Source organism: Megalopta genalis, chromosome 9 (assembly GCF_051020955.1).
Source record: "Megalopta genalis isolate 19385.01 chromosome 9, iyMegGena1_principal, whole genome shotgun sequence".
In the NCBI taxonomy this organism is placed as follows: Eukaryota; Metazoa; Arthropoda; class Insecta; order Hymenoptera; family Halictidae; genus Megalopta; species Megalopta genalis.
In genome coordinates this window covers 17,873,073-17,899,293 of record NC_135021.1, presented here as the reverse complement: position 1 = coordinate 17,899,293, position 26,221 = coordinate 17,873,073, and the positions used below count along the sequence as shown (strand labels likewise).

General features: G+C 28.6%; 5 protein-coding genes and 1 long non-coding RNA gene across 10 annotated transcripts; 4 read left to right on the top strand and 2 right to left on the bottom strand.

The window, feature by feature from the left end:
• The first annotated feature begins 645 nt into the window (after positions 1 to 645).
• On the top strand, positions 646 to 3,270 carry LOC117224771 (solute carrier family 35 member G1). Its single transcript, XM_076524471.1, has 3 exons — positions 646 to 752; positions 874 to 1,150; positions 1,516 to 3,270. Exon 3 carries the CDS (start codon positions 1,518 to 1,520, stop codon positions 2,562 to 2,564), a length of 1,047 nt encoding a protein of 348 aa, XP_076380586.1. The 5' UTR covers positions 646 to 752; positions 874 to 1,150; positions 1,516 to 1,517; the 3' UTR covers positions 2,565 to 3,270.
• Positions 3,271 to 4,427: 1,157 nt separating this feature from the next.
• Positions 4,428 to 7,019, top strand: Tango2 (transport and golgi organization 2). The gene is made up of 4 exons (XM_033477920.2): positions 4,428 to 5,382; positions 5,952 to 6,201; positions 6,281 to 6,499; positions 6,586 to 7,019. The coding sequence occupies exons 1-4, from the start codon at positions 5,241 to 5,243 to the stop codon at positions 6,785 to 6,787; spliced, it is 813 nt and encodes a 270-aa protein (XP_033333811.2). The 5' UTR covers positions 4,428 to 5,240; the 3' UTR covers positions 6,788 to 7,019.
• Fancd2 lies at positions 6,881 to 13,275 on the bottom strand. Of its 3 annotated transcripts, XM_076524467.1 has the most exons (17): positions 13,189 to 13,275; positions 12,574 to 12,764; positions 12,155 to 12,514; positions 11,783 to 12,056; positions 11,332 to 11,691; positions 10,891 to 11,251; positions 10,384 to 10,817; positions 10,208 to 10,299; positions 9,930 to 10,104; positions 9,592 to 9,849; positions 9,181 to 9,514; positions 8,766 to 9,081; positions 8,257 to 8,463; positions 7,883 to 8,180; positions 7,590 to 7,807; positions 7,280 to 7,488; positions 6,881 to 7,200 (listed from the first exon to the last, which is right to left on the bottom strand). In XM_076524467.1, exons 2-17 carry the CDS (start codon positions 12,734 to 12,736, stop codon positions 7,078 to 7,080), a joined length of 4,182 nt encoding a protein of 1,393 aa, XP_076380582.1. In that variant the 5' UTR covers positions 12,737 to 12,764; positions 13,189 to 13,275; the 3' UTR covers positions 6,881 to 7,077. The 3 variants fall into 3 exon arrangements, with proteins under 3 accessions (XP_076380582.1, XP_076380581.1, XP_076380583.1); XM_076524466.1 differs by lacking the exon at positions 13,189 to 13,275 and having other exon boundaries at positions 12,574 to 12,823; XM_076524468.1 differs by lacking the exons at positions 6,881 to 7,200; positions 7,280 to 7,488; positions 13,189 to 13,275 and having other exon boundaries at positions 7,659 to 7,807; positions 7,962 to 8,180; positions 12,574 to 12,825.
• On the top strand, positions 13,202 to 16,310 carry car (vacuolar protein sorting-associated protein 33A). 2 transcript variants are annotated; one of them, XM_033477919.2, is made up of 9 exons: positions 13,202 to 13,340; positions 13,465 to 13,677; positions 13,824 to 14,020; positions 14,105 to 14,589; positions 14,670 to 14,790; positions 14,851 to 15,011; positions 15,084 to 15,629; positions 15,702 to 15,824; positions 15,909 to 16,310. In XM_033477919.2, the coding sequence occupies exons 2-9, from the start codon at positions 13,573 to 13,575 to the stop codon at positions 15,995 to 15,997; spliced, it is 1,827 nt and encodes a 608-aa protein (XP_033333810.1). In that variant the 5' UTR covers positions 13,202 to 13,340; positions 13,465 to 13,572; the 3' UTR covers positions 15,998 to 16,310. The 2 variants fall into 2 exon arrangements, with proteins under 2 accessions (XP_033333810.1, XP_076380585.1); XM_076524470.1 differs by lacking the exon at positions 13,202 to 13,340 and having other exon boundaries at positions 13,348 to 13,677.
• On the bottom strand, positions 15,397 to 16,723 carry LOC117224787 (uncharacterized). Its single transcript, XR_004491328.2, has 2 exons — positions 16,592 to 16,723; positions 15,397 to 15,844 (listed from the first exon to the last, which is right to left on the bottom strand). It is a non-coding gene; the product is annotated as an uncharacterized LOC117224787 (long non-coding RNA).
• On the top strand, positions 16,670 to 26,016 carry Tao (Serine/threonine-protein kinase Tao). 2 transcript variants are annotated; one of them, XM_033477917.2, is made up of 12 exons: positions 16,670 to 16,906; positions 17,830 to 18,273; positions 18,359 to 18,707; positions 18,794 to 18,969; positions 19,092 to 19,254; positions 19,364 to 19,713; positions 19,811 to 20,056; positions 20,172 to 20,399; positions 20,487 to 20,726; positions 20,850 to 21,107; positions 21,201 to 21,457; positions 21,699 to 26,016. In XM_033477917.2, the coding sequence occupies exons 2-12, from the start codon at positions 17,968 to 17,970 to the stop codon at positions 21,817 to 21,819; spliced, it is 2,694 nt and encodes an 897-aa protein (XP_033333808.1). In that variant the 5' UTR covers positions 16,670 to 16,906; positions 17,830 to 17,967; the 3' UTR covers positions 21,820 to 26,016. The 2 variants fall into 2 exon arrangements, with proteins under 2 accessions (XP_033333808.1, XP_033333809.1); XM_033477918.2 differs by lacking the exon at positions 16,670 to 16,906 and adding an exon at positions 16,980 to 17,521.
• Positions 26,017 to 26,221: the final 205 nt, after the last annotated feature.

The following is a 26,221-nucleotide window of genomic DNA, read 5'->3' as shown; positions in this document are numbered from 1 at the left end:
TTGCAGACATAAAGTATTTTAAGTTCACATTACAAAATTTACTACACTTGTGTTTAGAAATTACAAATACGTACAACGTAGATTTAACAATAAACAATCTTGCACTTTTTCAAATAATAGAGATAAATACGAGCTCCTTGCGATTTGGACAAATAAAGATTAGAGATTTAGATAATTTAAAAAAAATATGGAATAAGCGTTTACATCGATTTAAACAAGTTAACGAGTTCAAAAAATCTCTATACTGATCAATTTTTTCATTTTAAGTGCAGATAAAATCTGTTTTTAAATCGAACAATTTGATATACATACGTGTTAAATGTTTCATAATTAGTGTATTACTATATTAATTTAACTGTTATTTATAAAGATTTTTGTGTACACATAATTTTTTATACTTAGATTTTATGAGACCTAAGAATTTTTAGAATAAATTTGAATTACAAATAAAAATCAATTCGACAGACGTATAACAGTATAAATACTACACGAATATTAGATATCAGGTATAATAATAACAAAAACATAAAAATAAAAATAACATTTATTCATTACTAATGAATTTATATTTGAATTAAAATCTAAACGATATGTTTCAATTGAAGTAAATAGATACATATGTATTATCATATACATATTCATCATATGTTATGTTTTTTCGATAAGATAAATAGTGGTATGACAGTACTGTATAAGTGCACTTACGCATTGTTATAATAGAAAAAGATATTAACACAATTATAAATAATATAGTACGTACTTCTAAATATATATATTTAAAACTTAAAATACATATACATGCATGTAATGACTCTATATGTGATTTAAATTCTGCGACTATCGAATATTTTATCGAGATACGTATTTATCAAGGAGCTGCCTTTCATTGGGATCTGCAAGATCTGTTACTGTCTGTTACGGTTACGAACCATCTGAATCACGAAAGTAACAACGTGACATCTGAACTATGTACTTAGAAATGAAAAAGATGTAAAGTGCATTATTAATAGTAATGAACGAGAATGTGACATTGAAATTATCAAGTTAATGTAGTCTTCCATAATATTTATAAATGCACTATATTAATAGTTGCATAGGTTTAATAATAAGACTTTATGTTGTGGCTAACCAATTATTACATTTAATACCGGTAAGTAAATTTGTTAATATTAACGAAATTTAGCATCGAATTGTTTTTATTTTATTTAATAAACAAATTATTTGTCCGTCTTCCTATGCACACTGTTTAGCTACTATCAGTAATGCTATTTGTTATAATAAATGTCAAAGGGTTATTTATCTATTAGTTATCCACACATTTAGTAAGTATTATGTAGTTTATACTCACTTAAAAATTAATCTTATGAGTACTCATTTAAAACAACTCCTTTTCAAAATTGTTGCTAATAAAATTCTTTATTGTGCTAATATCATTTCTTAAGTGTAAGATAATAGAAATTAGTATTTAAAATGAAATTTGAAAATTCAAGTAATCTAATCTATTTTCTCTTTCAGAGATGTCAGAACACGTTGAATTACAACATTTAGTAGACAGTGATATTGAAAGTAATATTGCAGCAAGACAAAAACGATTTTCAATTCTACTATGTAAATCATGTCCCTATCTTGGCCTAATATTAGCAACGTTATCATCATTATTTTTTTCGTTATGCAGTGTCATTGTAAAAGGTTTGGTAGAAGTAAATCCAATGGAATTGGCAGCATTTCGATTTGTAGGTGTATTGCTACCTGCAATACCAATTGTAATATATAAGGGAGAACATCCATTTCCAAAGGGACGTAGATTAATGTTAATATTAAGAAGCTTTGTAGGGACCACTGGCCTCATGCTAAGTTTTTATGCATTCAGACACATGCCTTTAGCTGATGCATCTGTCATAGTATTTTCTGTTCCTGTATTTGTAGCTATATTTGCAAAAATATTTCTAAAAGAGCCTTGTGGGGTATTTAATGTCATTACAGTCTGTTTAACATTGATTGGTGTAATTTTAATAACGCGTCCACCACTTATCTTTGGACATACTGTAGAGTCTCTTTCAGATGGACATGGAAAGACAGAACATGCAGATTTATGGGGTGCTATAGCAGCTTTCTCTGCAACTCTTTTTGGTGCAAACGTGTATGTTTTATTAAGAGCTTTGAAGGGCCTCCATTTCTCAGTAATAATGACAAATTTTGGATCATTTGCTTTGATTCAGACAATAATTATTTCTTGGGCTATAGGTGCACTTTGTTTACCTCAATGTGGTACTGACAGACTTTTGGTTGTAGCACTTGCTCTTTTTAGTTTTGGGGGTCAAATACTGCTAACACTAGCTTTACAAATGGAACAAGCAGGACCTGTTGCAATAGCAAGATCCGCAGATATAGTTTTCGCCTTTTTCTGGCAAGTCTTATTTTTTAATGAAATACCAAACAGATATTCGGTAGGAGGAGCAATTTTAGTTACAAGTTCAGTTTTATTGACTGGATTAAGGAAATGGGCTCTATCTTTACCAGAAACATCTAGTGTTAAAAAGTCTTTAGGAATTTTGGTGATGTAGATCACAAAATACAAATAATAATACAAAAATAAATATTACAGTAGAGTCTCCTGTATCCAACCTGAACGTTATGTTATCCAAATTACGTTCTGTAGCAATATTCACATACAATTTATGTATAGTTTTCACTATTAAACCAAATAAATCTTAATCATAAGACCTTAGTACAAAGCTAACTGTGTTCATCACAATGGTAATGAAACAAAAACATTTGGTTCTAAGTATTGAAAAAAGTGTATGAAATAATAAGATTTTGAATATGGTGAATATGCAACAAAGTTAGTGAAAATATATGATATAAAATCTCTTGTCTTTTATTTAAATACATGAAATTTAATATAAAAGAGATGATTGTTCTATTATCGAATACTTTGGAGTCCCTATTACTCCGGATATGGGAGGCCTTACTGTACTTACAAATCCAAAGATTTTGTTGTGATTTTGAATTATAGTTAACTATTTTGAAGTAAACTTTATAATTATCTTCTTCGTATAGTGTAAAATTAATATTTATTATCTCAATTAAAGATAGATTTAAAGTAATAACTAAATCATATAAATACGTTTCGAAAATTGTATAAGTTATTTTTAACTTATACTGACACAAGAACTGTGTGAATTATTATAAACACATATGTAGTCGGTAATTGCTACAAATTATAGCATTACATAGAAAAAGATTTAATAAATATATACTTTATATTCATTTTTATCTCTTTGCTTCTGTAATTTACTAAATGTAATTTACATCAATTTATAAAAAAAATAAAACAACAATATTATTTCACAGCTATCAGTCATTAAAGAAGAGAGTGTTTGTTACATTATAGCATTTGGATGTCATTTTATGTTTTAGAATAAGTTATTCGCGAGCTTGAATTTACATGTAGTTACAAGATTTTTGAAAAATGTACATCTATTTTCATTGAAATGTAATAACAAACTCTTCAATCTTTGCTTCGCATAATATGAGATTCTAGTCTATAATTCAGTATTCTAATTGTATATAAATATAAATAGTTAGGTTCTACAAAACACGTAGAATAACAAAGCACTTTCTTATACTTTGTTAGATCTACAAGAGTTTGTTGTGTCCTTAGTTCCTATGTAAATATCAATAATTTGACAAAAATAAAATATTAAAATCTGCACAAACATTAATGAATAATATAAGTTTACTAAAGTGAAGATGATAAATAATATAATTAATATATATTATGAATAAACTTATTATAATTGTTATGAATTAGTGTATTCTTTCTATTGACATCGAAAAAAGTTTCTATGAAATATAAATCTAAATGGATTTGACTTTTTTACATATCAAATTTAATAAACAAATACCTACTATTTTTTTATTTTATGTGCATACATAAAATGAATGTCAAATTTGTATTTACAACTTATTATTATATATAGAATACATTAAATGATGAAATTTATATAAAATAATTACATTACATTTATCAAAATCTTACCTTACTTGATGGAAATTATTTGGTTTATATACTGAATTAAATTTTAAAGATTATGTATATACTAGAAGATGCAAGCATATCATACATATAATGTAATCAGTTATTTTCATAGTTATATTCAAACGAATATCAAAAATGCCTATTTCCAGTTCATTAACAATTAAACACCTCTGATCTACCAGTAGTTTAGCCTATAAAGTGTTTGATGCATGTATAACTGTATTAAATATAAGCGTAGACATTTCTAATACTGTTTTCATGTCTATCATTTTTTTACCAGAAAATAATGGTATTGCATAATAACAATAACAAATAAAAGTATATTTTTTACAGAATGCAACTTAAAAAACACAAAGTAAAAAATAAAATATTAAAGTCTACTGTAAAATAAAATTATAAATTATGAAAGTTATAAATCATTGTAATTATATGTATTTTTACATAAATATATCAAAAATTAATTTTAGAAATATAGTCTACATTGTATGTATAATGACAGAAGATAAAATTTTAGAGTTTTTAATTGTTTTGAATTTTATATTATTATAATTTATATTTCATAATTATAGTTATTATTTTTTTATTTAATTCTGCCAGTCATATATATATATAAATCATAAATTTTGAAATAATTATATAATGAATATCTCAATTTAATAAGATCTTTATTTTGTTATATTCCTTTCTCATACATATTTCGAAAATTATTTTTTTAAGTTCGCGCAGTTACGTATGGCAGTTTTCCTGCAGATGTCGATCATATCGATCTATTAGGTATAATTAGGTATAATTTCTTGATGTAACTTCACTTATAAAGTGTGAAATATTTTTTTTAAGTACTTAATAAAAGTATGCATTTTTATAATATACCTAATAGTACAAAAGATTAAAGGGGTTGAAACCATAATTCCTTATATGTGTATATGTACCTATATGAATATTTGTATATTGAAAGAATCAGAAAGACTGAAATATATAGTCACTGTATCTGTGGTACTAATTATCAGTAAGAAGTATTTATTTCATTAGCATATTAACAATGACATCTTTATTGATCAATATATACGACGTTATCTTAATTTACAATGCATGACGGCTGCAAGAATCTTATCAATGATACGATGTACGCAAAAAAAGAATTTCCTCAGATATAAAGGCATCTAAGGAATCTGCGTAAGAAATTTCTACTGCTCCAAATATGTGTATATTATTTATTTATCGTAATCCTGACTCTAATCCGGAGTCCTATCGTCTAATTGTGGCATCGAATCGAGATGAACATTTCAAACGTCCGACATTGGTAGCTCAATACTGGAAAAATCATCCAGAATGTTTAGGAGGTATGTCAAAAGTATATGTAAATTTATTTATATATATATACGAAATTATTTATCAAAGGATCGTATAAACATTTGTTTACAATTAACTCATTATACTGATTATTTTTCCTTCATGAATTATGTATTATAAATGTTATGTAGATCGTTCAAAAGGTCCCAAAATCAAGATTTGTGAAAGTTTCTCTAAGCTTAATTTTTCATTGTTAAAATGATCCTTTTTACAGTAATTACTTTGACAAATAAATATTCTTACAATTTTTAGCATTGAACAAAGTTACAATAGTATTTTAAGTTTCTATTTTCCAAATTTTCTGCTTTTCTCAATTGTTTGATTAGTCTAAATTTATAATCATTTAGGCAGATAATTATTTCTAAAAAATGTAACTTGCATAAATTTCTATAAGCTAACTTAAAATGTTTTAAGTAGACTTCATATATCACATATGATTATTATGAATAATTATTATGACTACAATTGACTGTTCTAAAATTGTTTTTTTTTACAAATGGAATTAATTAAAATAATATTAACTTTACATTTAAGATTAAAATAATTTTCAATTTATCAGGAGTTGATATGGAACCCGGTAAAGAAGGTGGAACATGGCTAGCTCTATCATTAAAAGGAAAAGCTGGCGTTGTACTAAATTTACCTGGTGAAGAAAGTGCATTTGCCACTCCTAAAAAGGGTCGTGGGTCATTAGTACCTGACTTCATTACTTCAAATGATTCCGCAGTTTCATATTTAAATAAATTACACAGAGAAAATAAAAGTAGTCAACCGTACAATCCATATAATTTGATTTTAATTAATTTATAGTAAGCAAATAGATTCCAAACTTTTAACAACTGTATTTTTCCTATTAGTAAATATATTATTTTATATTTATTTATTTAGCAATGCAAATGTCAATTGTCTCAGTAGTTCCACGAAATCAATAGGACCTTCTACAACTCAGGATGCAATATCAGGTTTTAGCAACAGTGACTTTGACATTCCCTTTAAAAAAGTTGAAGAAGGAAAAGAGAAATTCAAAAGTATCGTAATGAATGCTACAGTATCAGAGCAAGCAGATCTTATTGAGAAGTTGTTGACATTTTTAAAGTCAAAAGAAAGGTATTTGTTAAATGAAAAGTATTATGAATTATATTCCAATATTATTTACATAGATTGATTATATTTTAATACATTATTGCTCACAGATATTTACCAGATCCAGTACTGCAACGACGTTCAGCAAAATACGAAGAACTTAGTTCAATTTTTATATCTGGCATAGAATACTGTACAAGGACTCATTCGATACTGTTAATAAAGGGAAACAATGAAATAACATTTGTTGAAGAAACACTTATGCCGGATTTAACATGGAAACGTCAAACATTTAGTAACAATTTAATATAATTTAATGAATAATTAGATAATTTAATTTAACGTAAGCAAAATGAATAATTGTGGGAATGAAAGGAACTTTATTGGGTCCACTTTACTCATATCTTTGGGACATATACCTTGCTAGTATAATTTAATATTAGCCATATTATTGATATTTTCGAACATTTACAATGGTAATGATATTTCTTATTTTTTAAAAATATATTATGTATGAATGAGAATATATATTTTACTAATGCAATGAATATGTTTTTCATAATATTGATACCAATCTTGTAACGTTTTGTAAACAAAATTTACTATAGATCTTCATCTGTTAGATCATCATTGGGATCACTCTCTAATATATCCGATGATACATCATTACACGCTTCATCAATAATATCGGAAGTTGGTAAGGTACTTTCTTCCGAGGATAAATTCTAAAAGAAAGAAAAGAAGAAAATGTTCGATATAATAAATACAATTTGATATTTAGATAATACAAATAAAATAATTAACCTGTGAGATAATTTCTTGGCCGTCTAAATTTTTATTAATAAGGTTGCCCATCCAAAAAGCAGTAGAACTGTTATTAAGAACTAACATTCCTTTTACACTGTAAAGCAATCTTTCCAATATAGACTTAGCTGCAGGAACATATTTTGTTAATGTAAGATCTTTTTTTTCCACACTATCACAGCATATTGTATGCAAATATCTTGTACCTCCTAAAATTTGAATATTTTTGCACACATTTAGAAAATCATGTTACAGAATTCAGTAAATTGTAGTGTACTGTATTTATCTGCCTTAAAATTTTAAATTATACCTTGAATCATTTTTAATATTTTGGTTACATCGTCTGTTTGATATTTCAAATTGTGTTCAAGAACTGGCATTCCTTGGTTTAAAAAGTATTTCAATATTATGGACATATGTTTCAAAAAAATTAATACATTATTTTTTGTAGTGAGAGTTTTGCATATTTGAACCAACTTCTGAATATTAGAAGCAACTTCATCCCACAATTTTATTCTTTTTGGATCTCTGCAAGAAATTTAGTAAAAGAATAATTTATTTTAAAAACTAAATTTATTTTAAACAAACATATGAAATTTGTACCTGTCAGCTAATGGTAATGCTATTTTTACGCCATTAATCAGACCATCAAATATTTTCTTAAATAAAGAATGAAAATTACTTCTTTTTATGGATGGTATCCTACTTAAACAGTCTTGAGGGTTTTCCAATTTGGAAACTTCATGTGGTAACCATTCTAATACTGAAGTAACCGTCTTCAATTGCATTGGTTCATTGTCAATCCAACTGTTCAGTAATCCAGTTACTGCACGTTTGTATTGAGGATTGAAATGTTTATCCTCTGGCCATTGAAGACATAAAAATCCATATGCCATGTTTGCTAAAAACAAATAACAAGAACTCGTGTATATGTAATCTCACTATTAGTAAAACTCTATATGTATAATGATTCTTACCATATTTTTCTTTGTTTTCTTTTGTATAAGACTCAGAATGTTTCATTAATGATTGACACATATTGATTAATGCAATAGATAACGTTATTTGTGTAGCAATATCAGATAAAGATTCAAAGTACTTGCACGATTCTGCAACAAGTTCTTTACAAGACCTTAACATGCCATTACTTTCATCTACTTGACTTGCTAAAGTCCGTAATCCATCTAAAAAATAATAGAAATATTCTATACGTATAATGTTGCTTTCCTATGATTTGTTTTTCCAAAGAGGATAGCTGGTCATAATGGCTGTTCATTCCACTCCTATGGAAGCAATGGACAACTATAATAACTTAAGCTATCTTTTTTCGAAAAGCGGATAATTATTGTTGTAGTTTTAATAAACAGATGATAAATGTTTTGAACATTGTTCATCAGTATTCTAAACATGATAATAATACCTAAGATATATAAGAAATGCACAGAAATTGAATATTACTACATTATATCATAAAATAGTAATATACCTCGTAGTAACATGTTGTAGGTAACACTTTCAAATCCTTTCCAATTAAATACTTTTGTTAGAAGACATAATAATAATCTAACAGCTTCTCTATATTCATCCCTACTTCTTTCTCTCAAAATATCCACAATATTTTGTAAGTTTGAACAAATCTTTGGTAATACTCCAATCAAATCTCTAATAAAGGTTTCGTCATTTTGATATTCAAATATCCCTAACAGTTCTTTAACAATAAAACATACGTGTTTTATGGTTATATTAAGTTTTCTAGATTGTGTTGTATTTAATTCCATTGATATATCTAAGAGATGGACAATCTGCAGTAATAATTTCAATTACTATATACATATATGTATAATATAATGTTATAAACTTAATTTTTGAGTGTCTTAAATAAGATAAAAATATATTTATACCTTGGCATCCAATTTTCTGAAATACATTGGATTTTTAGAACAAATTAGAGAACCTAATTCCCAGCTTTCAGTTTCACTAAAAGTGACAGATTTTTCCATACTACCTTTTTTTCCTTTTTTCCCTTTTTTCCCACCTTTTTTCTCAATTCTTATAAAAGGTGTTACTGGAAAGTGATGAAAGTAACAAGGAAGTGGCTGATATTTTGTATCACACAAATTAAATAATATGCTTAATTCACTTTGCAAATATATTAAATTATCAAGACGTTGAATTATTTGTTTTTGTAATAAAGGATCCTTTTGTGTGACAAAGCCACTTAGTACTTCTCGAAACCTAAAGATGAAATTTTTTATTAAATTTGTTGAATGTTACATTGTATTTGTATAAATTATATTAATTTGTCAACTTACCAATTAATGCAACATATTACTGAATCTACTGTTGAATTTTCTGCTGTGTCAAAATTCTCTGGCATTAATATTGCACAACCCAAAAGAGAGTCTATAGCATCTAAAGATCCATTTTTACTAAGTTTTATGCAACATGTTCTGAGAAGTTTAAATGAAATTGGCACGATGGCACCATACTTTTTGTTTTCAAATGTTAAAACACAATTTTGTTGTTCATTTTCTGTCTTGTTCAATCCAAACTTTGGAACTAATTCACCACTGAATAAAGTATTAGATATTATATGAAATAAATATATGATAGCATTAGAGATAATGAAAAATTATGTAAAGTTACGTACTCGTAATTATCTTTATCAATCATGCTTTCATTAATGAATTCTTCTTCAATATAGTTTGTTAAATTTTGTATAAACTCTGCATCAATTTCTTGAGTCTGCTCAATGATACGTGTCAACTGATCATAAAAAAGAGCTTTGGATCTTGGACAATTTTTCACATTATTCAGTACAGTCTCTACGAAATCAAAATGTAAATTAAATTAATATTGACAAGATACAAAAATAGAAATTTTTCATTATTGTACACTTTACATAATTAAATATTTTAAAATGCTTACTAAATAAACTATAAGCAGAATTACTAGTTTTAGCTGTTTTCATTAAATGTTTCATTGCCATAAGTGCTCCTAAGACACCTTTACACTTTATCCTAAAATTTAAAAAAAGAGAATGTTTTTAGAAACTAGATTTAGAATATTAAAATTAAGGTATACTATAATTAATTAATACGTACTGTGGTTTAAAACTAGCTAATTGTTTTTGCAAAAGTATAAATAAATCATCTCTTAAAGAATTAGATGTAGAAGTAGAGTTTGTACATAAATTTTGTAATAAATCATTTAAAGTTCCAACTTCTTCTAATTCCAAATTATCCAACTTTTCAAGCAAGATGCGAAGATGATTACAATGTGGCATTAGACATTTTTTTTCCTCTTCTTTCATTACCATTGTACAGAGAAATGACAAAGCATTTTTTATTGTTTGATCATCATCTCCCATAAGAAATATAATTTTTTCTAAAATTTCACGTTGTTTAAACACGTTATCCTTGTTACATATAAATTGCAGACGGAACCAATCAATTGCAAAATCAATAAACACACGTTGATCTGTTTTTAGTAAATTACTTGACAGTTGTAACACTGTTGTTTGTAATTCTTGCACAACCTAAAATAAATTGTTACTTTTTAATAAAATCTAAATAATAATTAATATCAATTTTAATTTGTACAGGAAATACCTGTTTGTAATCGTTATACAACAAACTGAGTAAACTTGCTCTATAGAAACCAGATCGTATATGTTGTTTAAATATAGTTTCAACACTTTTTCTTTTTGTTTCTGTAGTTGAAAATATAAGAAGCAAAATAATGATATCCAATGGTTTTGGGTCTTTGGTAATGGTTTTTATAAATTCAAGTGTTGCAGTGACTGTATTTTTTGAAACAAACATGTGCATTTTCAAAGCATTGATTATATTTAATTGATTTTGGTAACACTCTTCAACTTTTTCTCCAGCAAGTGGTTGTATGTCGGTCTTACGGAGCACTGTCAATGTTTTTTTATAAATTTCCGTATCTGAGCAATCTTCTAAAACAAATCTATAAAAGTAATAAATACATGTAATACTAGGAAACAGTTTAATATGTTTAAAATGTATTTTTCAAAATGTTATATATACTTTATAACAGCTGGTATAGCATTTACTTTTATATTTGTTTTTAACAGATTTAATATTTTATTCTTATATTCGTCTAAATATGTCTTTGAAAGATTCAAATTACTCATACAATTGAGTATTAAACTTATTAATTCTGAGTTCTCGTCTAACACTTTATCCAAAATTTCTGCAACAGCTTCGTGCTGTTTATCAGTTACTATATCAGGTAAATATAAAATTAATTCACTCTGGAACCACATAGGACATGATTCTAATAGTTGTGCTAAACAGTTTGTTAAAGCATCTGAGTTAGTTACAACATCTAGAAAACGAAATTGCTGTAACATTGAAAGGGCCCATGGTATTGCTTCAATAGAATCACTGAAAAGGAACATAAAAATGATTGATAACATTTTATGATTATAAAAAGCTTATGAAGGTTCAAGATAAAAGTAATATGAGATATACGTACGCCATAAGTACAGACTCATTAAGTTTAGTTAATAAACTATTATATATTTCTGGATGTAACTCTGGTACTTGTAATAATATTTTTATAAGAGAAGAACTATGTAGAACATTTGATACTTTGTCATTGATAAGTATTTCCATATCAAATAAAGCATTTTCGAGATTCTGTTCATTTTCAAAATATTTTTCCATTAAGTCAATTAATTTTTCCTTTTTATATTTTCTTGAATTTAGCAATTCTTTCATTTTTCGCTGAACTATCATAATGTCATTACCTGTAACAATGCAACAAAATATTTCAGTGACAATTAATATTATATGCAAAGAAAAATATATTACTTTCATTAAAATAATAGTTGATGATACTACTTACCAAGTGTATATGGAGCAACTGTGTTTATATTAATACCAGATTCTTTTAGAAATTTCATAAATTCACACTGTGAGTTAGAAGCTTCATTAAAACTTCTCCGTGATTTTTCATAACTAATATTTTTTGTTCTATCTTGTGGAACATTTGTTTCGATTCGACTTTTCTTTAAGATCGTAGATTCAGCTAAAGGAAAACCTAAATCATCGTCGCTTCCAATTCTTAATTGGCTTAAGTTTGATGATTTACGTTTACGTGTTGAGACATCACTTTCCAACGTTTTGTTTTTGCTAATTATTGTTTCTACTGTTAGTGACTGATTATTACTATTAAAACGTTTCTCACACGATGATTTATTATAATCTACAATTATTTGTATGTTTATTAATTTTGTTTTGTTCTTCCAGCAATCCTTTACTTACTTTGTGTTGAATTTATTTGAATGCCTAATGATGCACTTCGACTGCTAAGTAACGTTTCTTCATTTAGAGATTTAGTATCAGGAGTTGTGGTTCTTGATGATATTTGACTTCCAATTAAATTTTTGTGCAAACCTCCTCTAGATTTAAGTTTTCTTCTATCCATAATTATCTGACTACGGTTTCATAGGCAACTGTAAACATCAAGTTTTCGCGCAAAATGAAGAGCATAGAACACAACATAAAGAAAGACTTACACTACATGTATGCAGTGACATATATGTATATACATAAAAAATTAAAATGAAGTCCAAAGATGTTTTGAGATGATATTCACAACACATATATTTTAATAAAGAAATACTTATACATTTATATATTATTGAAATTATTGAGAAAAAGAATTGTTAACATTAAACAGGTAGAGATAATAAATTTATCAATTATTAAAGGTATGTTTTCACGAAGAAATTATTTTGTTCTGATTGGCTACAAATTCAATGCTAAGACAGGATTTACTGCGGATTGGATGCGTAGTAAAATGGTGGGAATGCTTACAAAAGCTAAGGGAGGTAGAAAAATCGTGTAGTATCTGAGGTATTACTGTTCACATCTTACCGTTATATGAAAACATACTTTTACTATCGCAGTGATTGAATTCAATTGAGTTCCACGTTCCAATACCCATGATCAGAGACATCAGAGATGAGTAGATATGTATGTATACATATTGGATATGTATGTATCTAGTATCTACTCGTTCTGCACTGGTATGTATGTAATGTATGTCTATAGTCTATATGTATGTTACTTAGTACATATTGAATGAGATATTTATCAAATCTTATGTCTGCATTATTAAACTATTGAATTTCCAATTCCGTTTTGTTAAAGATAATATGTACTTGCAAATTTGAAACATAAACAAACAAACGTCAAATAAGAACTTAATGACAGGATTGAATAGGAATTTACAAAGTAGCTACGAGGTAGATTACAAATATGTCATCGGCTCATTTATCAGCTGGTCGATTAAATGTAAGCATTATTCAAGAGCAAGCAAGGAAACAATTACTTTGCTTACTTGAAAAATGTGATGGCACAAAGGTATTAAAACTACTCATTCACTTTTATTATTTAATCTGATATATATTGTCCCAACCATTTACAGAGCTGTTATATAGAATTCATATATTATTTGAAGAGGTAATTAAAAATTTATCTGAAGAATACACTGAGCAATGTTTTAACAGGTAATTATATGGGATCAATCTCTCGAAGGACCAATTGGTCTTGTCGCAAAATATAATTTATTGGAGGAACATGATGTGGTCAAAATGTATCCATTATGTGGTGGACATTTATCAATACCACCAAATATTGCTAATGTAATATTTATTACTAGGCCACAATTGGATCTTATGGATTTAATTGCTGAAAATGTTCATGGGTACGAGCAGAATAAAAAATAACTTCTAATATTGTTTTTTTTCTGTAATAACATATTAAAACTGACATAGTAATTCATTTTTAGTGAAGAAGAAAGAAGACCACGCAAAGAATTTCATCTCTTTTTTGTACCTCGGAAAAGTCTCCTTTGCCAAAAGAAACTTCAGAATCGAGGAGTATTTGGTAGTTTTACCTTAATAGAGGAATTCAAATGTGATTTATTTCCCTTTGATAGCGATCTTTTGTCTATGGAACTCAGTGGAGCATTTAAAGAATTTCATTTAGAAAATGATCCTACATGTTTGTATCAAGTAGCACAAGCTATTCATGGTTTGCAAAGAATATATGGGAAGATTCCAAAAATCACAGGCAGAGGTCCTGCTGCTAGTAAAGTGTGGGAGCTATTAGAAAAATTAAATCGAGAAGAAGAGGATAATAAAGCAACATCTACACAGTCAACTATTATAGAACATTTACTGTTATTAGATCGATCCGTGGATTTACTTTCACCTTTAGTTACACAGCTGACATATGAAGGATTAATAGATGAAATTTTTGGAATAAAATATAGTAAAGTATTTTTTCACTTGCAACATATGGTATATTTTCTCTGTATCATTAAAATAAGATTTCTTTTGTCACAATTTCAGATGCTGTTCTGTTACCAGCAAAAAGATTTCATGATTCAGAGGATTCTCCAACAGCAATGTCTCTTAAGGAAAAGGAACAAATCATACTTAATTCTAGTGAAGAGCTATTTGCAGAAATTAAGTAAGTTTTTATATGCTCCTCAATATAATTCCATATTTTATAACTTCTATGTAATTACAGGGACAAAAACTTTAATGGTGTAGGACCAGTGCTTAGTAAAAAAGCTAGAGATATTTCGTCACAGTTGGATGGAAAATATGGAGATAAAAGTGTGCAAGAGATTAAGCAATTCGTAGCACGGTTACCACATATGTTAGCTACCAAACAATCATTAGCAAAACGTACAATATCAATTTTATTAGCATTAACTATATGTATAGTAACAAATATATTTTATTTTTATTTGCTTTTAGATGCAACAATAGCAGAAATGATAAAAGAAGTCACAGATTCTTGCAGCTTTTTGGAGTCTCTACAAATTGAACAAGAATTGTTGAATTGTATCGATACAGATAAACCAAATGCTTATATAGAAGATCTGATAGCCCAACAACAACCGATCCTTAAGGTTTTACGGCTCCTTTGCATACAGTCCTTAACAAATTCTGGCCTTAAACTGAAACTACTAGATTACTATAAAAGGGAAATAATACAAACATATGGTTATCAACATCTGCCAACTATGTTGAACTTGGAAAGGGCTGGACTATTAAAGCAACAGCAATCTAATCGTCAATATTCTATTTTACGGAAAGCATTAAGGCTTACAGTTGAAGATGAAAGTGAAATTACTCCAAAAGACATCAGTTACGTACATTCGATATATGCACCATTAAGTATTCGATTAGCAGAACATCTTGTGCAACCGAATGGATGGTTGGGCTTAAGTGATGTAATGGGTTTATTACCAGGTCCTACTGTAAATAGTGTTCCAGTTAATGTTCCATCTTCTGGACGAAGTACGAAATTTGTTTGTAGTAGCTCAAATTTTTTAATTAATTTATATCTTTTTTACCCACATTGTTTTGTAGGAAATTCTATTACGAGTGAAGATTCCAATTCTGAACCACCAAAATTGGTAATGGTCTTTTTCATTGGAGGATGTACGTTTGCAGAAATTTCTGCTCTTAGGTTTTTATCCCAGCAAGAAGATTGTAAGTAATACATCGTCAAACTAAATATAAACATTAGTTGGGTACTTGTTTATGTAATGTATTTTAAAAAGAATCTTTTTGCAGCAAATGTGGAATTCGTTGTCTGCACAACAAAGGTAATAAATGGGAACACATTTTTAACATCATTGATGGAAGATTTAGAGAATTTATAACTTATTATACATAATACTATTTTAATTGATGCAGTGCAAAATAAATGCAGAGTTATACAAAGAGAATTGTTATCTTCAATAGCTTTCTGTATTTATTATTTTCAAACAATTTATATATAACTAATGATGTATAATATGTAAATTATTATTATTTGTTTGTAGTATTTATTTGATTTAGAGGTAAACATGTATGTAATCATAAGACTTTTTCAACATGAAGAAAGTAAAACACCGAATATTTACTTTAATGTATTCAAACAATGAAAACTGTCTTTCAAATATATTACAATAAAATATCTCATTGTAGAACAAATTTTTAATGATTGCTATGTCACTTGTCTTGAAGATATAGTTGTTTTCATCTATCTGTAATTATATAGACTAAAAAAAAATCATCTCAACATTTTTAAGCGGATTTTTGTTATCAAACATCTATTTTAATTAAACATGCTAATTAAGGATGCATCCTAAATTTGATCCAATTCTCCTGACTTGCAATTGGTAAAGGAGTAGAGCATAGTTATCGGTAACTTGAATTAGTTGAGAACTTGACCGATACAGAGCGCCACTCATCATTGACAGAAAATCGCTTACCATAGAATACACCCAGGCCAGGCGAAAAGGCGTCAAAAAATTTGCAAATTCTCGTGTCTGAGCCGACGGTGGGTGCCGTATTGTTGCGTTGCCGCGGATTGTCGCGTCTCGCGCGTGTGTGCGTACGTGCGTGACACGTACGAGACGTGTACTTTTCCGGGGTGCGGTGCGTTTGCACTACGGAAAATTGTGATCCTCGGATATCTTAATATGCTCGAAGGATCGGCCAAGTTCAGGAAAAAGAGCTACTCCGCCTGAAGAGAGTGCTCGAAGCTGCGCGCATGCTTCCGTGCCTGCTCCCTCGCCATTTTGGAGGTGAATATCATTTTTTTCCTTGCAGCCGGAGCTTTGGATAAATTTCAGTTGATATACCGGGATCCGATCGTGATGTCATACATTCGACCCAAACACGGCAAGCGTTTTCGACCACACCGACAATGTCCCTCTGCTGTATTTACGGGACCAATCTGACGCGATTGCTTCGAGACAGAGACCCAACCCTCCTTACGCCCGCATTTCTATCTCCTGCAAATTTCACTCGACCGCCTTCTTTACTTACCAACCCTAGTTTTACAATTATTTCTGTTTCTCTTGTAGAAATGTTTGTCATTTAATATCCTCGCATCAGTACCGATTAAATTCTTTTCGACGTTCGTCGCGGATATTCTTTTTAAAAACATACGACATTTCTTAGAATCTAATGCATTTATCGACTGATAGATTGGTGTGGTGTGATTTGTATTGAGGACCTCGTGATAAGTGTCAAGTTAGTTTTAATTAAACAAGGAAACACATTGTAGTGACAAGATTTGGTGTTGCTTTAACTTCGCATTACTTATGTTCGTATAAGTTTTTTTTTTATTTAAAAAAGCGCCTGCTGTTATTAATTTAATTGTACAACACGTTCAAGCAGAAAAATATGAAACAAAGGTATGAGATTCGCAATATTTCATTGTTTCATAAAATTATTTGCTGTACAGTGATATGTATGTACTTATTTAAATGTATGCAGTAGATATTTTACTGTATAAAATCTCATACGTTATTACTTTTGTGTATTTGTACACTATTTGTGCATTCTTCCTGTTAATGATATATGCTGGATTTTGTAATTATAGGATAGGACATACAATATAAAGAAAAGTACAGATAAATCTTAAGTAATACCATTTAATATGTATTTCATTGCAAGCAACTAATTATAACATTAAAATTTATTACTTATGTTTTTTTCACAGATAGAATATTGAATTTTGGAATGGACTGACAGAGGTTTAAATAAGATTATAAAATTTAGGGTAGAAGATCGGAAGGCAGGAAGACGTCTAACGGTGTCTGAAATAGGCCTCGGCCATTTAGTTATTAACACCTTTACTATGCCAGCTGTTGCAAGGCCTGGTAGTCTTAAGGATCCAGAGATTGCTGAATTATTTGAGAAAAATGATCCGGAGAAAATATTTGAGGACTTGCGCGAAATCGGGCATGGTAGTTTTGGCGCTGTTTATTATGCACGATGTTTGGTTACCAAAGAGATTGTTGCCATCAAAAAAATGACATATTTGGGAAAACAAACGGTTGAAAAGTGGCAAGATATTCTGAAGGAAATACGGTTTCTTAGACAGCTTGATCATCCTAATACAATAAAATATAAGGGCTGCTACCTCAGGGACCATACCGCCTGGGTATATATGTTTTCAGACAAATTTAATTAGACAATTATATCATTTACTATTACATTATTATTATACACAAAATTATAAATCACAGTTGGTGATGGAATATTGCCTTGGATCTGCATCAGACATTATCGAAGTCCATAAAAGACCCTTAAAAGAAGATGAAATAGCTGCGATTTGTGATGGTGTACTAAATGGTTTGGATTATCTTCATGGTTATGGAAGGATCCATAGGGATGTTAAGGCAGGGAATATTTTACTTACTGAAAATGGAACAGTAAAATTGGCAGATTTTGGTTCTGCAAGTATAAAATGGCCAGCAAATAGCTTTGTAGGTACTCCTTATTGGATGGCACCAGAAGTGATATTAGCTATGGACGAAGGACAATATGATGGAAAAGTGGATGTATGGTCTCTTGGTATAACATGTATTGAACTAGGTACTGCAGATTGAATAATTTTAAACATATCAATATGTTAATAATTAATTCTATTAGTCCAGAATAATATATAAATATAATTTCAGCGGAGAGAAAACCACCTTATTTTAACATGAATGCCATGAGTGCTTTGTATCATATTGCTCAGAATGACGCACCAACTTTAAATTCTTCAAATTGGTCAGATGTTTTCCGGCGTTTCGTTGAAGTATGTCTTATCAAAAGTCCAAGTGAAAGACCATCTTCTGCAGATCTGTTATCAGTGAGTCTTTGATTCATATTTTGTCTGAAATGTTCAATCTTTCTGAATTTAATGCTTAATCCTCCAAGGAACACATACTGTTGTTTAGTTAGCTGTCATCTTACAGACTTTCAAATTTACAGCATCAATATATCACCAGAACGCGTTCTCCTCAAGTTTTAATAGATTTAATTCAGAGGACGAAAGCTGCTGTTAGGGAGTTGGATAATTTAAATTATCGGAAGATGAAGAAGATCTTAATGATTGATGCTTGTGAAACTGAGAGTACAGTCGGCGATACTGATGGTATGTTTTATTTAAAATTTTTAACATTCGAAAATTTCTTAGTTTTAACAATAATGTTTGTTTACACTTGTTTTTGTTTGATTAATTTATGTTTATCCATATTTTGCAGGTACTCCAGACGAACAAACAGGTGGTGATAGTAGCAAGAGTAATTCAATTACATCGGAGCATTCTATTCATTCGATGGGTGTTTCTGCGAGCTCTCAAAGTTCCTCCACGAATAGCCTACCACTGCCAAATGCTGATTCAAATGATTATTCCACGGGATCTGTGCGAAATCGACATAAAATATCAGCGGGTGGTGTTACTGCCAATCTTCTTGAGCATGGTGCCAATAACTTTGCAACAATTAGGACAACATCAATTGTGACTAAACAACAGAAGGAACACATGCAGGAAGAGATGCATGAACAGATGAGTGGATATAAGAGAATGAGACGAGAACATCAAGGTGCTTTGGTAAGTATCTTTTCATTACCTTTTGTGTCTTAATCAGCTATTAAAAAGCTACACATTATATATAAGTAACTATATTATGTGTTATGTGTGTGAATAGGTAAAATTGGAAGAACGTTGTAAGATGGAAATGGAATCACATAAACAATTACTAGACAAGGAATACGAAACACTTTTACAACAATTTAGCAAAGAATTAGAGAAACTTCAATTGAGGCATCTACAGGAATTAGAACGTAAACTGAAACAAAACCAAAATGCAGAGAAGAAGCTTCATAAAGAGATTACAAGTAGGCAAGAGGCTGATCGTAAAGCACTGGAAGCACAGCAGAAAAGGGAGTATAAAGTATGAAAAGTTAGAAGATAATAGCTTTTTTTCTGAATTATATAAGAAGTAGTTTTTCTCTCAGCATATTCTGATGATATATTTAGTGGCATTAAAGACGTCTTTTCTTTTTTAGGCTTTTAAGGAGAGATGGAAAAAAGAATTATCACAGGACGAAGTTACACCGAAACGGCAACGGGATGCCACGCTTCAAAGTCATAAAGATAGTTTACGACAAATGGAGGCGCAAGAAGAACAGCGGCTTGCTCGAGGCCAAAGAGAATATCTTGATTTCGAAATACGTAAATTTCGCAGAAAAAAGTTGCTCATTTTTCATAGTTTAGAGCAAGAATTACTTCGAGAGGTTTGTTTGACGATATTACAACTTCGTAAATACAAGGTACTGTTTTGCAAAGATTACAATGATTTCATGATATATTCTGATAAATAGGAATTAAATAAGAGGCAACAACAGTTAGAACAAGCACATAATATGTTATTACGACATCATGAAAAAACACAAGAACTAGAGTATAGACAGCAAAGGGCAGTTCACGCGCTTCGGGAAGATCAAGTTCAACGCCAACATGCAACTGAACTTGCTAATCAACAAGATTATATGCAAAGGGCGGAGCGTGACTTGCGTAAAAAACATGCATTGGAACTCAAGCAGCAACCTAAGAGTCTTAAAGTAAGCTACACATTTAAGTTTCAGATGATACTCAAACACTCAACTTCGAAAAGGTCGCTACGTAATAGCAAACTAACTAAACAACATTAGAATATATCTATACATATATATCTGTTATTTCAGCAAAAAGAAATGCAGATTCGCAAACAGTTTAGGGAGACATGTAAGATACAAACGCGGCAATATAAAGCATTAAAAGCTCAAATATTACAAACAACAGCTAAAGAAGAACAGAAGGCGGTTATTAAAAAATTGAAAGAAGAACAAAGACGAAAGTTGGCTTTGTTAGGTGATCAATATGAACAGAGTATTGCTGAAATGCTTCAAAAACAAAGTATACGGTTAGATGAGTCACAAGAAGTCGAATGCCATAATCTCAAAGTAAGATATTACATTAAAATATTTAGAATATGAAGAATAAATGATGATGATTCTACTATTTATAATATGTATTGTTCTATTGTTTGCTTCTAGGAAAGATTAAATTATGAATTAGAAATTTTAATGGCATACCAATCGAAAAATAAGATGCAAGCTGAGGCTCAAAGAAACCGAGAACGTCGTGAATTGGAAGATCGAGTATCGGTCAGGCGAGCTTTACTTGAACAAAAAATGGAACTTGAAACTGAGGAATTTCTTAGTGAACGTAGCGAACGGATACGTCTACTACATGAAAGACAAGAACGTGAATTACAACAATTTGATGAGGAAAGTGCAAGAATAGGATTCAGGTAACGAAATTTTTTATGTATAGTTTTTGCATGAATATGACACTTAAAGAATAAAATGTGGAGGAAAGATATTTCGAATATTTTCCGTTCTACTATGTTGAAATCACTCAAAATTACAATTGTTTAAATCTAATTTTTAGTAAAATTCCTTAACGTATTAAAAGATATAAATTTAAGTTTTTACGATAGCATTGTTTTTATAGTTGTACCTATATATATTTTTTGTTTTAAATTATTGCAGTGCTCTGGCGATAGCTGAGGCATCAAAAGAATCTTATCCAGACGATGAAAGCCTTAGTGGCTCAATGTTAAGTCTGGCTCACAGTAATAGTTCTACATCCTTCCCCCCTAATAGTCTTTAATTTTAATCATATTGATAGAATATGTATGTATGTACGTTTGCCTGTAGTGAGTGCATAACGAGTTTACCGACGTTTGATTCATTGACTTATACATAGCAGAAGTTGACTCGTTACGTGCATTAACGCAAACCTAAAAGGTTTGTTAGGGTTGGGAATGTGTATTGGACTGAAATTAATGTAACAGCATATTTTTTAATTGTCAAAATATGTCAACGTGATCTATTCGGAAAGAGAGCTTCATATTGAAGAACTTAGATGCTTTTTGCAACGTTGTAATATTTATTAACCATATCCAAATACCTTGTGAAGTAAATAGAAGTAATGAAAGAAAAATGAAAAAACGTTTTAAGTATCAATCTTATTGGGATTGAAGTAAGCCAGCTAATTATACAGAAAAATTTTATATGCGACTACAAAAAAATGTTTAGAGACATTTATTTATCAATATCTTGCAATTATAATAATTAATGAAATAGTATAATCATAATGCTCCAGTTATTACGTGTTTGATTTTGACTAATTAAAGATTTGATATACGAGCAACAAGGAATTATATTTTTGGTAAGATTTTAGTTTATCGAAGGTCTAGTATTAAATGATCTTACCGACAATTACGTGTGTTGATCTTCGAAATTTTATTTCAAACTTTCAAGAATATTTAGTCTGATTTATAAAAACCTAAGTGAGCTGATCTATTTATTTAACTGCATTCTTAATGCAATAATTAAATTTACTAAATGATAATCAATCTAATAATACAAATTTAGTTAAAGTATCTTATGCAGTTACTATAATGCATTCGTGTTAGGGCATATTCGTTGTTTCAATGAGAGATTAATTTCAAAAATTGAAAGACACTTTTTTACAATTTTATACGATTTGTTTTACGTTATTAAGAAGAAATGTCAATATCAAAAATAAAATTGATAATAAAATTATTGTTGAATTACCAAAATACGACAGTGTCCACTTCAAATTCCTTTCAACATTGATATTCTTAATTTTAATTTGATAATTTTGGATATGAAGCCTCAAAGAACCCTTCATGAATTACATGTATCTTAAGCTTTCTATTGGTATAATATCAGTTGCATTGAGACATTGACATACACTTTTAAGTAATCATATTATGATATGCATGAAATCAAAAGGAAGTACTTTATACAGAACAAAGTATACAAAACTGTTCGTCCAAATTAATATTCATATTTCTAGAATGGAAAATACTGTTTATGTTCTTATGTGGTTTATTCCTCAGTGGTAAAAAATATTTCAAAGTTGTTCAGTCTTTTTTAAAGAGAGCAATATATTTTTATATATATTCTCCTGTTATTCAAAGTGATTTTTGAAGATCTTAATTGGTAAGTGTTTAGTATGAATATTAATTTATAAGGTTCAATATATAAAAAGTATTTGTTCTCTCTGTGTAATGTTAATATAAAGTCCAACTAAGGTCTTCATAACTTGTCTTGAATAATCAAAACATAATAATTTATTGAAAACATTTCTACAATTTTTAACTCAATGTAAATATAAAACATAAATCTAATTTATAAAACTTCATATTACTTTCAAATGCATTTCATATTTCCATATTAAAAACTGACTTGCATAATCCACTTTGGTTATTTCGCTCTAAGACACCTAATACAAACTAAATATAAAAGTAGACAAAATTATCGATTTGTTTATTCTTTAAAAACGACATTCGTTTACTTTCAAGTACTTAATTACAATATAAACAGTATCATTATATAAATACTTCCAACACTTAGTAAATCAATACAATTTGTATACATATTTCTTTGAAGATAAAAATAACAGATAAATTATACAGTAAATTAAAATAATTTAAAGTACTTCATTGTTGCATCCAATGACTCATGTGATTTTAATTGGTCAGAAATGATCACAAATAAATAAGTTAATGTGTATATATATTATATATATATTGTATATGTATATAATATATATAATATTATCTTCATTTACAAAAACGAATCTGCAAATACATTTATAGTTCATATGTCGTCTCCAGTATACGAAAAAACTTTTGTGTTGATTTAGCAGGTATGAGTAAGGTACTTCTCTTATACATATTTGATAAAATGGTTATGATGGCATTATTCTGCTTGTATTATCAACATTTTAGTTATGTTATATTCTGTTGTGATTGCCTGAAGTTTCTCTCCAGTACACATCCCAATGTTGTACTCTTATATTGTAATATCTGATTTGTTTATTTTGCTGTTTCATTTAAAACATTTCAATGTACTTTTTCTGTTTTATATATCTCCATCTTCATTATGAAGTATTAAATTCAAACTCAGTTGACTGTGGCTGTTTTCTTACTCATATTTAATCATTTATAATAATATTAACAGCATCTTCCTTACACTATAATTAATAAGCATAATATATGATTGTTAATTTTGAATCGAAAAAGTGTTTTACATTTCCATTCTATTATATTTAATATTTCAATTGTAACAATTGATACTCTCTAGTGGCCCATAAATCTGTACAATACATTATAAGCTAAGTTACATATACGTTAGAGTATTACTTCGATGTGGGAAGAGTAAAATAATTTTATAATATATTAAAAAGTAAAAACCTTTAATTTCAAAATGGAAAAAAATGATCTTACATAATTTGTCTACTGTTATAGTTACCTTGCAGAATTAAAAACATGTATGTTATCAGTCATTCTTGTTGTAATATGTATAATCATCCATTAATAATATAGCGCACATTCCGATTTTCTATATATTATAATATTATTCGTTGATGAATTAATGAAAATATAAAAGTTACGAATAAATGTAGAAAATGTGTTCAATTGCAAAATTAAAAATGATCGAAGTTGAAAACATATTTGTGTTCAAAACTTTTTAACTGAAGACAGTCACAATCAAATGAATTTTTTGTAATGTTAAAATATGTAAATATCTACACATGTTATACACTAGTAAAGAATGTAGTGCTTAATTCATTGAAGTCTGTAGAATTACATACATGTATTACATTTAAACTCTTCCTTAGATTATTCTCTTAAGGAGTTATATGAGTTCAGTAGAAATTTTTAGCAAACTATTAAAATTGATGATAAACAATGCAGACTATTAAAGATGTTCGTGCTACATTCTCAATTATAACATATTAACGAATATAAGCCATAATTTCACAATCCTAGTCTACTTGCAATCCATATACTATTTTATGATAGAATCAATGTACAATATGCCTGGTTTGAAAGTTATGATTCACCTGTTATCAAAGTTTATTCATGGAATTGTTTCTTTTACTATTGAAAATACCAAACAAATTTTCATTTCAAGATGTTTGATTAGACAGAAGAGCTTTATAAAGTATTTTTTCAATTCTTATTTACGTAAATTTTGATGCCAATGTAATTTGTAGTATATAATAAAAATATCCTGCACCAAGTCAAACATCTTCCGTAAAAAAATTTATTTGCATTTTCAATGATTGGAGAAACTGTTTATATACCCATAGACACAACATATTGTACATGCATAAGGAAATTTTTCAATATTAAAGTGAGTTCTCATTCATGTGAGAATATCTTTTTGTTGTAAAATTATGAATTTTGATTAGCATATTTAATGCCTGATAATATCCAGAAAGTATTCACATTTAACTATATAGATTTAAATAAAATTAATTCTCTGACTAATTTTAGTATTGCATGAGAAGTAGTACATGTGCGTTATTTATGACAGTATATCTATAAATGACATAAACAATTTTGAAGAAAAGAAATGTTATGACAAAAATATGTGTAAAGCTTTATCAAAAGTAAAATCTATATATTTTACGCTATATCCATGACTTTTAATGATATATAGGAAAAAAGATCTTCAATGAAAATATTACATTAGAACTTTACAATTCTATTAATAGAAAAATTTATAATTTTTAGAGATTATGAATGCTATAATGTTTCAATTTGGTGAACCTGCAAATTTCTTAGTCATGTATAAGATATTACAATATTTTTATTAGTCTAGAGAATACTATTCATCTAAACAATTATGGATTGCATTAAATGGCTAATATATAATAGTTTAGAAAAAAATGTATCGGAAATACAAATTTTCATAGTAGATTGCAGAATTGTAAATAAATCTCATTTTCTTTCTGAATTGATTTAAATATAAAATATTAATAGTGTTAGTCTCTATCTTTGAACCTGATAAAGGCCCTTTAGATACTATATCAGAATAGACAGGAATCCATTTATTGTTGGCATCATAATGTATAGAATGATATAATGTTGTACCTTTTGCTCTGTAGGAATCAATCACAATCGTAATTTCCAAACATTAGCTCAATGTCCCTACACAACCTTGTATGTAGCTCATGCATTGCATTTCGT

What these genes read in the sequence shown, in the direction of transcription:
- LOC117224771 (XM_076524471.1), top strand. Translation starts at nt 1,518, where the DNA reads ATGTCAGAACACGTTGAATTACAACATTTAGTAGACAGTGATATTGAA.
- Tango2 (XM_033477920.2), top strand. Translation starts at nt 5,241, where the DNA reads ATGTGTATATTATTTATTTATCGTAATCCTGACTCTAATCCGGAGTCC. An exon ending in TTGATTTTAATTAATTTATA is followed by an intron (nt 6,202 to 6,280) that starts GTAAGCAAATAG and finishes TTATTTATTTAG; the next exon opens with CAATGCAAATGTCAATTGTC. An exon ending in TTTTTAAAGTCAAAAGAAAG is followed by an intron (nt 6,500 to 6,585) that starts GTATTTGTTAAA and finishes TATTGCTCACAG; the next exon opens with ATATTTACCAGATCCAGTAC.
- Fancd2 (XM_076524467.1), bottom strand. Translation starts at nt 12,736, where the DNA reads ATGGATAGAAGAAAACTTAAATCTAGAGGAGGTTTGCACAAAAATTTA. An exon ending in TTAGCTAGTTTTAAACCACA is followed by an intron (nt 10,300 to 10,383) that starts GTACGTATTAAT and finishes TTTAAATTTTAG; the next exon opens with GATAAAGTGTAAAGGTGTCT. An exon ending in TTCTGCTTATAGTTTATTTA is followed by an intron (nt 10,105 to 10,207) that starts GTAAGCATTTTA and finishes TTGATTTCGTAG; the next exon opens with AGACTGTACTGAATAATGTG.
- car (XM_033477919.2), top strand. Translation starts at nt 13,573, where the DNA reads ATGTCATCGGCTCATTTATCAGCTGGTCGATTAAATGTAAGCATTATT. An exon ending in GAGCTATTTGCAGAAATTAA is followed by an intron (nt 14,791 to 14,850) that starts GTAAGTTTTTAT and finishes ATGTAATTACAG; the next exon opens with GGACAAAAACTTTAATGGTG. An exon ending in TTTATCCCAGCAAGAAGATT is followed by an intron (nt 15,825 to 15,908) that starts GTAAGTAATACA and finishes ATCTTTTTGCAG; the next exon opens with CAAATGTGGAATTCGTTGTC.
- Tao (XM_033477917.2), top strand. Translation starts at nt 17,968, where the DNA reads ATGCCAGCTGTTGCAAGGCCTGGTAGTCTTAAGGATCCAGAGATTGCT. An exon ending in TATAACATGTATTGAACTAG is followed by an intron (nt 18,708 to 18,793) that starts GTACTGCAGATT and finishes ATATAATTTCAG; the next exon opens with CGGAGAGAAAACCACCTTAT. An exon ending in AGTGCAAGAATAGGATTCAG is followed by an intron (nt 21,458 to 21,698) that starts GTAACGAAATTT and finishes AAATTATTGCAG; the next exon opens with TGCTCTGGCGATAGCTGAGG.